The sequence below is a fragment of the Pipistrellus hanaki genome (assembly GCF_964339955.1).
Source record: "Pipistrellus hanaki genome assembly, chromosome: 3".
NCBI classification, from domain to species: domain Eukaryota; kingdom Metazoa; phylum Chordata; class Mammalia; order Chiroptera; family Vespertilionidae; genus Pipistrellus; species Pipistrellus hanaki.
Genome location: NC_140505.1, coordinates 99,339,294 through 99,354,092, shown reverse-complemented (window position 1 = coordinate 99,354,092; position 14,799 = coordinate 99,339,294). Strand labels below are relative to the sequence as shown.

Below are 14,799 nucleotides of genomic sequence, written 5' to 3'. Positions count from 1 at the left end.
CTCTCTGATTTTTTTAAATCATGAAGTTTCTCAAAAATTCTAATTTACTTAAATGTTATTTTTCAATTAGTTTACATTCAATATAATTTTATATTAGCTTAAAGTGTACAACAGAGTGGTTAGTTAATCATTTACTTTACAAAGTGATTTCCCCAATATTTCAAGTACCTACCTGGCACTGTATATACAGTTATTGCAATACTAGAGGCCTGGTGCACAGATTCGTGCACTGGTGGGGTCCCTCAGTCTGGCCTGTAGGGTTGGGCTGGAACCGGCTTTCCAATATCCCTCACAGAGATCTGGATTGTGAGAGGGCGCTTCTTGGGTGATGTACCCCAGAATAGGGCTCCCTCCTCTCTGGTTCCAAGTGTGTCACCTGAGAACGTGGTCAGTGTGCATCATAGCATTTGCCCCCTAGTGGTCATTGTGGTGCGTCATAGATACTGGTAGGACAGTCCCTTAGCCATATATATATATATATATATATATATATATATATATATATATATATATATATATATATATATATATATATATATATATATATATATATATATATATATAATATTATATATATACCCTGTTTCCCCGAAAATAAGACAGTGTCTTATATTAATTTTTTCTCCCAAAGTTGTGCTAGGTCTTATTTTCAGGGGATGTTTTATCTTTCCATGCACTAGGTCTTATTTTCGGAGGATGTCTTATTTTCAGGGAAACACAGTGTATATATATATAAAGTTATTGACTATAGTCCCTATGCTGTGGACTATTTTGTGAATACCAATATGCACATTTTTCACCCAGCACCCCCAACCTCCCAATCCTCTGACAACCATCAGACTGATCTTTGTATCTATGAGGCTGTTTCTACTTTTGTTCATTTATTTTGGTCTTTAATTTCCACCTATAAGTAAAATAATCTAATATTTATCTTCCTCTGTCTGACATTTCATTTAGCATAAGACCCTCTAGGTCCATTTATATTGTTGCAAACAGTAAAATTACATTCTTTTTATGAGCATGTAATATGTCATTCTATACATGTATATATGAATATGTGTGTATACACATTCTATATAATAAAAGTCTAATACGCAAATCAACCGAATGGCAGAACAACCAGTTGCTATGATGTATACTGACCACTAGCGGGCAGACGCTCAATGCAGGAGCTGCACCCTGGTGGTAAGTGCATGATTTCATGCAACGGGCCTCTAATATATACATATTTATACCACCACTTTGTATCTCCTCCTGCCCACTCCCCCCCCCCCCCCACTTCACAGCTTGATGCCCTGCTCCCTCCTGTAGCTCTCTGCCTCCCACCTGCTTGCTATCCTGCCCCATCCTATAGCTCTCTGCCACCCATTTGTAGTTCACTGCCCCATCCTCCTATAAATCCGTGATCCGGTTATTATGTGGTTGGTCGTTATACCTCAGGGCATAATGGATAATTAGCATATTCCTCTCTTATTATATAGGATACCCTTGCTGGGTAGAGTTTTCTTGGTTGTAGGTCCTTGCCTTTCATTACTCCTGACAGTCTTATTGCAGCTCCCTTGCAGATAACTGTCTTTCTCTTGTTGCTTTAAGATTTTTTGTCTTTAACATTTGCCATTTTAATTATGATGTGTCTTGGTGTGGGTCCCTTTGGGTTCATCTTGTTTTCTAAATTGCTGATTTGATACTCTGATTCATCTAGTCTGCTGTTGATTCCTTCTAGTGTATTCTTCATTTTTGACTGCTTCTTTTTTACGGTTTCTGTGTCCTTTTTCATATTTGCTATCTCTTTGTTGAAGAGCATCCTTATAACCATAATTTTAAACTTTATATCTGGTACATTGCCTGCCTCCATTTAATTTAGCTCTTTTTCTTGGGATTTCTATTGTTCATTCATTTGTCTCCCCATTTTAAATATATATTTTATTGATTTTTTTACAGAGAGGAAGGGAGAGAGATAGAGTTAGAAACATAGATGAGAGAGAAACATTGATCAGCTGCCTCTTGCACGTCCCCCACTGGGGATGTGCCTGCAACCAAGATACATGCCCTTGACTGGAATCAAACCCAGGACCCTTCCGTCCACAGGCTGATGCTCTATCCACTGAGCCAAATCAGTTTTGGCTGTCTCCCCATTTTAAATGACTCTTTGTATTTGTTTCTGGGTACTAGGTAGATTGCTATTTCTGTCTTGGTAAGGTGGCCTTATGTAGTAGATGCCTAGTGGTACAATCTCCCCAATAAACTAAGCTAGGTGCTCCAAGAATGTCCCTTGTGTGGGTTATGTAAGCTCATCTGATGTAGTTTAGTTGTGATTGCAGTTGGCCATCCACTGGCCCAGAGGTTCACTGATTGTGAGGACTGCCCCGACAACAGTGTATAAGCTGCTGTGTAGAGGCTGACTCACAAAGGGGAATTGTCTCAGCATGTCTTCTGCCTGCCAAGATCTCCCTTTGGGTGTGCCACTTATGGAACTAATCAGATCATGCTCTGGTTTGGTCCAAAGTCAGCCACCATGTGTGTTGATTCTGGGACCTCTTGGATGGGCTCTGGTGCAGGTCAATGTGAGACACTGTGACCAGGCTGGGCTACTTCCTTAATAACCTTTCAAAAAAAGAGTGCAATGCAGGTGCAAGCTAGTCACAGCCAGCAGAATTTCCCTGCTTGGTGCAGGCTTCACAGGGTGTGGCCAAACTGACTTGGGAGAATGGAGCTAGTGCTTCTATTCAGGCTGATGCCAGCAGGGGGAGGGGAGTAGGAGGAAGGGAATAAGGGGTGTTGCCAGCCAAACACATGGAAAAATTGGCCCTTGCTCTGAAGCCACTACACTTAAGACTCTCCCTATGCAAAATGTCTATGACACCCCAAGTCTACCTAAATCTCCGCAAGAGCCTCCCAAAAAAGTCTGCAACTCAAGCCCACGCTGGGTGCAGCTAGCTGATTCTTCCAGAGAGTGGGAGCTTGGCAGGGTGGGACAACAGGGAGTCACGAGTGTGTAGCTAGTGCATTCACCCAGGCTGAGGCATTATGCAGGGAAGTACTCAACTCAGGAATGATGACATCTGAAAGCAGCATGGGACAGGGATTCAATAAAGGAATGCTGGCAGATGTCCCTCCAGCCTTCTCCCAAAACCACAGAATCCTATCTCTCCCTGTATGACTTCAGTCTACTCTGAGCTGCCATTCCTCTGCTGGTGCCCAGGATAAGTGCCTGAGGATGAGGTCACCTGGGTTTCTAGCAGCCTACCACCTCACTCTGCTGGACAGAATCCCCATTAATTTTCACAGCCAGATGTTATGTAGGTTCTTCTTCCCAGCACTTGTGCTCTAGGCTGGGAAGCCAGCCACAGGGTTGAGAGCTCTCACTCCTTAAGAGGAACTTATGCAGCTAAGATAGCCCTCCATATTCTCACCTGCATATGGATTCAGGATCAGCCCATTTTGAGTCTATACATTTCCTAAAAGTCTCAGTACGTTTTCTTATATAGAACTGTAGTTATAAGACTTCTATTCAGCTAGTCTTCAGTCGGTTATTCAGGTTTATTGGTCTATAGTTTAGTTATAATTTTGATTTGGTCCTGGGAGGAGGTGAGTATAACTTCTATCTACTTTGTTGACATCTTGGATTTTTCACTTCAAATACTTTATTTTAGTTGTTAATATAATTTATTTAATATTTTTCAAGAAAGGAGAACAGCCAAGACCGGTTTGGCTCATTGGATAGAGCATTGACCTGCGGACTGAAGGGTCCCGGGTTCGATTCCAGTCAGGGGCATGTGCCTTGGTTGCGGGCACATCCCCGATGGTGGGTGTGTAGGAGGCAGCTAATCGATGATTCTCTCCCATCGATGTTTCTAACTCTCTATCCCTCTCTCTTCCTCTCTGTAAAAAAATCAATAAAATATATGAAAGAAAGAAAGAAAGAAAGAAAGAAAGAAAGAAAGAAAGAAAGAAAGAAAGAAAGAAAGAAAGGAAGGAGAACAGAATAGGATTCACATTTACTTAATATACTATAATAATTTTGAAAGGCAGTTTATATTAGAATAGTTTTGTCCTTCAAACTTCTAAGTTACTCAGAAAAAAATAAACAATAAATTTAAGAATCAACTAATAATCAGTCACTACTGAAAATACCGTTTCTTTTTTATAGCAAACTAAACATATGAGAGAGAGTCTACTTTTTCTAGAATTAAAATCACAGCTAGTAGTTGAACAGCCTTAGCATATCATTACCATATTATGCTTTGTTTGGTTGTTCATTTGTTCTGTTGTTCGGTCTATTTGCACATTCCCCTTTTATTTTATAAGATTATAATATAGGACTAGAGGCCCGGTGCATGAAATTTGTCCCTCAGCCCAGCCAGTACCCTCTCCAATCTGAGACCCCTTGGGGGATGTCCAACTGTGGGTTTAGGCCCAATCCCCGAGACATCACTCTCACAATCCAGGACTGCTGGCTAACCATTTGCCTGCCTGCCTGCCTGCCTGATTGCCCTTAACTGCTTCTGCCTGCCGGCCTGATCACCCCCTAATTACTCCCCTGCTGGTCTGATTGATACCTAACTGCTCCCCTGCCAGCCGATCGCCCCCAACTGCCCTCACCTGCCAGCCATCTTGTGACAATGTGGGGGCGGCCATCTTGTAGTGGCCATCTTGTGACAATGTAGGGATGGACATATTGTGGTGGCCATATATATATATTTTTTAATGTATTTTATCAATGAGAGAGAATCATTGACCAGTTGCCTCCTGCACACTCCCTACTGGGGATATGCCCGCAACCAAGGCACATGTCCTTGACCGGAATCGAACCCGGGACCCTTCAGTCCACAGGCCAACGCTCCATCCACTGAGCCAAACCATTTTCAGCTATGGTGGCCATCTTGTGATGGTGTGAGGACAACCATCTTGTGATGACGTGGGGTGATCATCTTGTGATGACATTGGGCGGCCATCTTGTGATGACATGGGGATAGCCATATTGTGACATAATGGGGCCAGCCATCTTGTGACAATATAGGGGTGGCCATCTTGTGACATGAGGGCGTGAGGGTCCATTTGCATATTACCTCTTTATTATATAGGACTAGAGGCCTGCACCCTCTCATAATACAGAACCACTGGCTCAGAAAGGAAATATAACAGTTTTGAGACAGTAATTAAACATCAATTACCATCCATCTGAATGAGTAGCTCAGACTTGACTCTGCGACTTGCTTCGTGCTCATCAGAGGTCCCTCTTCGACTGCAGATAGAATCTATCTCATCAATGAAGATCGTAGTGGGGGCATAAAATCTAGCCTTTGTGAAAATATTTTAAAGAAATCATTTGATTATCTAATAAAACAATCTGAATTTTTAAAAATGCCATTTCCTCCTAAAATCCTAGTTAAAAAAGAGAAGTTTCTCACTGCTTTAATGCCACCATTTCATTATTGACAGGGTTAAATCAATCATTCATATTAAAAAAAAGGTAAATTTCTAAAAATAAAAGGTAATATATATGGTTGGTGAATTTCAGTGACCAATATATAGGGATTTATAGCACTATTCTTCCTACTATTCTGTTTGAAACTTTCCATAATATAAAACACTTTTAAAAGACAAATCATCAATCTCTTTCCTCAAATATACATTTTTAAGTAACTATTGCAAACACCTTATAAAAAGAAACTAACTTTAATGCTAAATCAATATCTAACTCATTTTTAAAATATATATTAAAATACACTTCTGCTCAACCAGCTCATTAGAGATCCAGAAATGTCAGTCACACCACACACACTTCCAAAATCTCTTCTACTCTCGCTGGATAGGATGCCAAAGGGCCTTCTTTTATCTCAGGGAGGAAGCTACATCAAAGACACATTGACAATGCCAGAAACCCCACCACACCATATCTTATTAGTCTGCCAAGAACTATTTATTAAACTATAATGACACCTGCCCTAAATGAGTGGATCTAATCTAGATTTATAGGGATATCATTGCTTATACCAAAAATACTTAGAAATCCAAATACATCATCACTCACCATTTCAAACAACAGACGGACTAATTTCTCAGATTCACCTCTATATTTGGATGTCAATGTAGAGGAGGAAACGTTGAAGAATGTTGTGCCACATTCAGTGGCAACAGCTTTAGCTAGCATGGTCTTACCAGTTCCTGGGGGTCCAACCATCAGCACACCCTGAAATTTCAAAAGATCTAAATGATTTATCAGATTAAAAACTTTCTTATAAAATATCAGCTATTAAGTACAAGGAAATTTTTCCAAATGATTTTACAGATAGAAAAAAATGAAGAGGATTTCACAAAATGTCTCAAATCAGAGATAATCAGAGATGGATTAACAAAGGGCCTAGACAACAAGGAATCTTCTTATAAATTCAGAAAGAACCTACCCAATTTCCCTAAGCCTGGCAGAAGATAAATATGCATAGTCTTAAATACCACTCAAGAGTAACTGCTCTGTGTAAGCAAAATAAAAATAAGACAAGAAGCCTATCTTCCACAGCACATTATAATATACAGCTTTTAATCAAAAAGAAGAATCCATTCTCAATTAATTTAGTAGTGATTCAAACATAATCAAATCAGCTAACACTTTATCAGTTTAATGTGCTAGATAATAGTTTACAAATACTGTTACTAATAAAAAGAACTATTAAATATGGACCAAAAGCGAAACTGTAGTTATTCCTCACTTTGGAAAATAAATAAGCAGAAAGGTATTTTATAAAAATAAATCAATGAGGAGTAAAGATTATTTGAGAGCACTATTTTCTAGTCTTGAAGACTAATAGATTCTTAATACTTACTTCACTATCCACTTCTAATGGAAGCTCAGATCATAGTTAACACCACGTTTCTTTTGCATAATAATTGGTGATCTCAAAAGGAATTTTGATCCATTTGTTAATTTAGTTTAATAAGCTAGGGATTTCAACTTTGAAGGCTATATGTACATTAAAGTTTTATAACTACATTCAGAAACCAGCTGTAGAATCTTGATACCCAGAGCAACCAGGGATCACCAGGATTTAAAACACTAGTTTTATTAAAAACTTTGTGCTTCGCAAGGAGCCTTTAAGTGCGCATGAGATTGCTATTTTGAAAACTACCAAAACAACTAAAGGTAGAGGAACAGCTATAACCAAGTTCATATTTCTCTTTCTATTGGCCCCTCCCTTTTCTAACATTAGTTGTGATACAATATTTATATTTCTGAACTCATCATGATATTTCTCTTTTGATTACTTCATCTATTTCCTGTATTTCCTCCTCTATTGGCTCTTTCCCCTTACTATATAAACATATTTAAATCTGACCCATTTTTTAAATAATCCTTTGCTTAACTATTCAAATCCTCTAGCTACTGTGTACCTCTCCTTCCCTCTCAGCTAGCCTTCTTAAAGAAATGGCTTAAGCATACTACTGCTTCTTCATGAGCTACAATCCGGCTTTTGCCTCCACTACTTCACTAAAAATACCTAATTTACTAACCCACCAGTCACTTTTCAACTCACGTGTTCTTTCTCTCTGACCTCGATGTTGCCGATACTTAGTATTCATTCCCCCCTTCCTGAAACCCATCTTTTCTGGGTTGGTTCTAGGACCCTGCTCTTTCCTAATACTTCTCCATCATGACTGTCTTCAGTGTCTTCAGATCTCCTCTTCATGTTCACATTCCCAAAGCAATCCCATATCTTTTGTGTTCTTTTATAAACTCCTTCAACAATTTCATCCACATGCATATTATAAACCACCGCTTATATCTTACCATTTTAACTCACTCTATTCTAAGCTCCAGACCTCTATTTCCAATTACCTGATGAGTAATTACCTAAACATATTTTGTTCCTATTTAAATCTGTTCCTTTTCTCAATTTCCAACATCATTTCATTGTACCCTATATAATAAATAATTTAACTGGCCTTTTACCCCAGTTAGTGGGAGGAAGACTCTAAATCCTTGGAATTTCCCATCTGGCAGGAGTGTCTTTGTTATCCACGTTGAGCCCTGAAATTTTATGCTACCGTATTTTCCGGCGTATAAGACTACTTTTGAAACAAAAAAAAGTCAACCGAAAATCGAGGGTCGTCTTATATGCCAAGTATATCCCGAAAAACGTCTCGATAAGCCACTAAACGAATTTTCCAACTCGATCCCGAAAATCGTCTGGATATGCTGCTAAAAGAATTTTCCAACTCGATCCCGCACCAATCACTGCAAGGCTGCTCAGACCGCCTCTCTAACTAAGCCAATCCAAGCAGGCTTTTTATGCATGCAAATTATACATGTTCTGTACCCGAAGCTACACTGTGTTCTAGTAAAAAGCCTGCTCAGATTGGCCAGAGTCAGAGAGGAGGTATATTATAACCTTTGAACCTTTGCTTGTTGTGATTGGCTCACCGTGGTACATACAGTTGCAGCACAGGAACGTTCTGTGTAGCCAAAGCTGCTGTATCAGGACACATACAGTGAGTTAAAAGGTACCGTAATAGAACATTCTGTGTGTAACTGAAGCTACAGTACTGTATAACCCTGGCCTAAAAGATAAGTGGGTGTACAACAAATGGCTGGTAGAAAAGAACCCATCATGGCTCCAGCAAGAAGAAGGAAATTTGAAGCCAGTTTCAAACTGAAAGTTGTAAGCTTTGCCAAGGAACACAATAACTGTGCTGCGGCAAGACAATATGGAGTAACAGAAAAGATGGTCCGAGACTGGAAAGCAAATGAAGATGCATTAAAGAGTATGCCAAGGAGTAAGTGTGCATTAAGAAGAGGCACCCCTTATTGGCCAGAACTCGAAAAGCATGTAGCAGACATGGTTCTTGAGCATCGTCAAAATGGTTATGTAGTGACACGAAACAAAATATGTATGTTTGCACTTTAGTGGGCCAAATCTAACCCAGATAACAGCAAAGGATTTAAGGTCACTGTATCCTGGAGTACTAGGTTCTTGGAAAGGCACAATCTGGTACTGAGGCAAAAAACCAAAATTGCACAAAAATTACCTGCAGATCTTGACAGCAAAGTAAGTCTTTTCCATCAATATGTAATACAACAGTGCAAGAAACATGGCTATGCATTAAGTCAGATCGGAAATATGGATGAAACTCCTATGAATTTCGATATGGTTGGAAATAAAACTGTTAATCCAAAAGGTACAAAAACAGTGATAATTAAAACAACAGGACATGAGAAGTCCAGTTTTACAGTGGTACTAGCATGTACAGCTGATGGTGCCAAACTATTAAGACCAATGATTATTTTTCAAAGAAAAACAATGCCGAAAATCAAGTTCCCTGTTGGAGTTTTTGTACATGTGAATGAAAAAGGATGGATGGATGAAGAAGAGGTAAAGCTATGGCTTGATAATGTATGGAGTAGGTGACCAGGTGGACTTCGTCAAAAACGTAGCCTACTGGTGTGGGATATGTTCAGGGCTCATTTAACTACCAGCACAAAGAACAGGCTGACAAGAATAAACACAGATGCGGCAGTTATTCCTGGAGGATTGACATCATTGGTACACCCACTGGATGTGTGCCTAAACAAGCCATTTAAAGATCACATTAGAGAACAGTGGAATGAGTGGATGGTTAGCAGCGAAAAGTTATTCACAAAAGGAGGAAACATGCCACAATTGGATGTTTTGTGTAACTTTGTCATAAAAGCCTGGAATGATATTACTGAAGAAACAGTAATCAGGTCTTTCAAGAAGTGTGGCATATCAAATTCTTTGGACGGTATGGAGGATGACTTCTTGTGGCAAGATGAAGGGGAAGCCGAAGCTGAAGCCACACCATCTGATTCGGAATTTGATCCATATGATGAGTGTCTTACAAATGTATCACAAGAGGTCATTGACGAACTTATGATGTCAGAAGAAGAACATGATGAGGATTTTGAAGGATTTTAAGCTCACAATGCTCCTCTGCCTAGAAAAACCTTCTTATCATCCCAGTCAGTCACAAACAAGCATTTTCTGCAAGTTCTTCATGTAATTTTCTTTCCAGATGATGCCATCATTGTTAATGTTCTCCTTTGGATTTCTTGTTTCTCAGTCAAGTTCATGGCATTGCCATTTGTGAAGAGACCTTCCATTTATCGTATCAATGTACAGTACATTACAGTATGTTCGAAAAATGTCATTCATTAAAAATTTAATTAAAAAAAGAACTGGTGTTGCCTCGGAAGTGGGGGGTAGTCTTATACAGCGACTATAGGCCTAAACCTATGTTTTAACTGTAAAATTAGGGGGTCGTCTTATACGCCGGAAAATACGGTAATAAGGTGGCTAATGGTGGGCCCCTATATAGTTTATGCTAATGAGATGACTCAGGATGGGTTCTGGGCTAGCTAAAAAAAAACCAACCATGTGATTTAGAGGGTTGGGGTACTGGATAGAGGAAGGTGGGCCTGGAGATGAGACATATGGACAATGATTTAATCTATCATGACCATGTAATGAAACCCCAATAAAAACTGGACACTGAATCCTGGGTGAGCTTCCCTGTTGGAAACACTCTATGCATTGTCACACATCCACATGCTATGAGGGTAAAGCATCCTAATTCCACAGGGAGAGAACACAGAAGCTTTACTTTCAGCAGAGTCCCAAATCTTGCCCTATGTATTTCTTCCCTTGGCTAACTCTGAATAGCTTCCTTTTGCTATATTAAAGATGTAATCTTAAGTATAATGCTTTCCTAAGTTCTGTGAGTCTTTCTAGAGAACTATTGAACCTGAAGGGGTAGTGAGAAGCCCAACATTTATAGCCAGCTTGTCAGAAGTGAGGGTGACCTGAGGACCCCCAAGTTTGCAGCAACATCCTAAGTAGGGCAGTCTTGTGGAAAACTGCCCTTAACTTGTCAAGTTTGGACCAATTTGGATAGTGAGTGTCAGAAGTAACTGCATGCTCCTTCAATTCAAGCCTGGAATTGGCAAGCCATAAAACGTGCCCCTCTCCCTTGGTCCTATAAACTATCAGCCATAATGTTATCACAGACCTCTTAAACATCTCGCATAAACCTGCCCATTTGTTCACTAGCCAAATAACACATGCCTTAATGTAGGTCCTCATCATTTGGCTAGACTACTGCAATAGCCTACTGATCAGACTCCTCATCTATATGCAATCTATGCCATCTGCAATCTACAATCTATCTTCCATACTGCTGCCACAGTAATCTTTCACATTTGCAAATCGCCCTTCTACTGAAAACTTACAGGTCTCCTTATGAAGGTAGGTTGCAGCTACTTTAAAACTCCTTTAAATACCTGTTTTAAGACCTTGTTTTCTCTTTTAAATATTGTTTTAGGAATTATAATAAAGGGAAAATGTATGGTAATATGTTCCCCAAATTAGGTAAATCTGTGTCTATAGAAGTATTTAAGTTGTGAGAAGCAATCAAAATGTCATAGTGCCCCAGCTACTTGTGTAAACAAACAGAAGAAAGGATTGAGAAAAGAAACAGACTTTCTCAGCTAATTCAGGAGGGCGAAGAAAGACGACTCTTTTACTGCACAGTAAGAATAAAGAAAGGCTTTGCCTATGTTAAGACCTATGTTTCAGACTGCAGCTAATGGAAGGGTTTTTCAATATGTTAATAGGAAAACACTAGACTTAGGAGGAACTAGTTCTAGGCAGGCTTTAAATTCTAAAGCAGAGTGCAAGCTGAAAGGAAACACACAATCCTGGCTGGTTTGGCTCAGTGGTTAGAGGGTTGGCCTGTGGATCAAAGGGTCATGGGTTTGATCCTGGGTCAAGAGCACATATATCGATTGCAGGATCGGCCCTGGTTGGGGCACATCTGGGAGGCAACTAATCAATGTATCTTTCTCAAATCGATATTTCTCTCCCCCCCCCCCCTTTCCTCCCCGCCCTTCTCTCTAAAAAGTCAATGGGGGGAAAAATCTCTGGGTGAGGATTAAAAATAATAATAAAAGAAACATTCTGATAATATCTGAGATGAAGTGATCAAAATAATTAGTGAAAAATATGCCAACCTTTAGAAAGCTATTCAAACTATTATAAAAGACTACTTGTATGTATGAGTACTGTTTACTTTGCTTGTTAACTTCTTATTTACATCTAGAAAATCCTTAAAACTAATCTCTAGCTGAGCAACCCTGAGTAAAGTGACATAACTAAAGACTATAGTTTCCACACTCCAAGCTCCTCTCCTGTCATGCAGAGGTTACACAACTACAAATTCAAATCCAGGAAATTTGGAAAAAATACAAACTTCTCCCAACCTTTACAAACTGAGTTAATAAACACTAGAAACTACAATGCTATCTTTCATTATTATGCAAGCAGCATTTTCACACCTATGTCATTTTAATAAATTCTCACCTTCCAGGGCCTTCTAATCCCTTTGAAGAAGTCAGGCATCCACATGGGAAGAACAACAGCTTCCCTTAGCAACTTCTTAGCTTCTTCCAAATCTGCTATGTCATCCCTTTGTAGGAACAGCAAAGTTTCATGTTTATTTAAAGATGATTTTGATTAATGATCAATTATTAATTTTTTTTTTTTTTAACTTATGACATTGTTAGAGGTCAGTGCATGAATTCGTGTAAAGGTGTGGTCCCTCAGCCTGGTCATCACTCAGGGCTGATAGGGGATGGGGGGATGGGCCGTGGGAGGTTGGCCAGCCAGCCAGGGTGAGGAACTACGGGAGTTTGACTGGCAGGCTCGATGGGGGCCATCGGGGCCAGCCAGCTGAGGGGAGGGGCTGTGTGAGATTGGCTGGGAATGGGAGGTTGGCTGAAGGAGCTCACTGACATTAAGCATCTAGCCCCCGGTGGTCAGTACGTGTCATAGTGACCGGTCCGACCGGTTGCAAAGTCGTTTGGTCACTTAGTCTTATATATATATATATATATATATATATATATATATATATATATATATATATATATATATATATATAGATTCTTATATTAAGAACATTATTCTAGCAGAAACTGGTTTGGCTCAATGGATAGAGCGTCAGCTTGGGGACTGAAGGGTCCCGGGTTTGATTCCAGTCAAGGGCACGTACCTTGGTTGTGGGCATATCCCCAGTAAGGGGTGTGCAAGAGGCAGCTGATCGATGACTCTCTCTCATCGATGTTTCTAACTCTTTATCTCTCTCCCTTCCTCTCTGTACAAAATCAATAAAAAATATATTTTAAAAAAAAAGGAATATTATTCTCATTCTTACTGCATAAAATTTGATCAGTGATCAGATAACATTCCAATTATTAATTAAAACATGTTATTCAATTAACAATCTCTGTCAGTTATATCATCAAATTAACATGTTAAAGTGTCTTGGTTATAGTCTGAAAAAAGGACTGTCCTGTCAATTCTATATAGTCATATTATGGATGAAGTCATAAACAGAAGATTAAAAGTTAAAAGAGAAGATTCACACCAAACCAACCCTATAACTTGTCTTCTCCACTACTTTAATTCAAGAACTGAAGACACTAACCAATGAATGCTAAGATTCCTGGACACAATATCTCTCTCAAGGGCTTCTACCAGATCTTTATCGTATCCAGCAGCATCAAATTTTGTAATTTCACCATCACTCACACCATCTTGCATATTTTTTCTTCCCTGGAGACAGATACAAAAAAAAGTACTGGTCAATAACAACATAATTTTAACTGGCATCATTAAGGTATAAAAAGTATAACAATCATTTTAAAATAACTTTTGGTTATTTTAAGATAGCGTTTTCTTATTACCCATATGCCATCCTCTCCTTTTTAATTCATTAGAAACAGATGAACTGGCCTCCTTTACTATACATTTCTTCAAATTTATATTCTTGGGGGGAGAGCTATAGGTAAGACTAAAATGATCCTTTCAAAATACCCCTGAATTAGTGGCTGCAGGAGATATCCAGCAGAAAATGTTGAGAATGCTAACACAGAGGAAGAAAGAAAATTCATTTACTAAAAACCTACTATTGTATATGCCAAGTAATCTCATATATATTACCTCATTTAATGCAACTACAAAGTAGGTATTACTATCCTTATTTTTACAGATGAACTAGGACTCAAAAAGATTAAGTAATTTAATCAGGTTCACAATTATTAAATGTCAGAGTAGAGATTTTAGCTCAGGTCTTCCTGACTCCTCAAACACATGTCTTTTCCACAGCATCAGACCACTTCATGCCTGGCTGAGCCAGTTTAAAGCTTAAGAGAGGGTTGTGTATGGCCAAAAGAACTGGGTCTGAATTTCATCTCACAAAGCCATTTTTCCCTGATGCTGTAAGTACTCCCTCAGGATTCAGTTTCTTCCTAGTAAAGTCCCTGGGCCATATCATAAAGTCACTGTAATGACAATGATAAAAGAACCTTTTATAAATAATACTATTAAGACCACTAAAGCAATATACCTACCCAAATTCTTTTTTTTTTAAATATATTTTATTGATTTTGTACAGAGAGGAAGGGAGAGAGATAGAGAGTTAGAAACATCGATGTGAGAGAGTCATCGATCAGTTGCCTCTTGCACACCCTCCACTGGGGATGTGCCCGCAACCAAGGTACATGCCCTTGACCGGAATCGAACACGGGACCCTTCAGTCCCCAAGCCGACGCTCTATCCACTGAGCCAAACCGATCTCGGCTACCCAAATTCTTTATCGAATAATATGGTGGCTTTTTAAAAGTATTATATGTTATAGTTTCTATGGGGTTCTGCCAAGATTGACTGAACTGTGAAGAACTTTAAGTGAAATATGCTCAGCCTAGCTGGTGTGTTTCCATTGACTGGG

At 39.2% G+C, this 14,799-nt stretch overlaps 1 protein-coding gene across 3 annotated transcripts in view; it reads right to left on the bottom strand.

Annotated features, from left to right (window-relative positions):
* KATNAL1 (katanin catalytic subunit A1 like 1) overlaps positions 1–14,799 on the bottom strand; it is an 86,496-nt gene that overhangs the window by 24,262 nt on the left and 47,435 nt on the right. For all 3 annotated transcript variants that reach the window (XM_084878585.1, XM_084878586.1, XM_084878584.1), the window contains exons 5-8: positions 13,498–13,625; positions 12,372–12,477; positions 6,035–6,193; positions 5,175–5,301 (exon numbers count right to left, since the gene is read on the bottom strand). In XM_084878585.1, the coding sequence (XP_084734711.1) occupies positions 5,175–5,301; positions 6,035–6,193; positions 12,372–12,477; positions 13,498–13,625 (520 nt within the window). The remainder of the gene's footprint in view (positions 1–5,174; positions 5,302–6,034; positions 6,194–12,371; positions 12,478–13,497; positions 13,626–14,799) is intronic.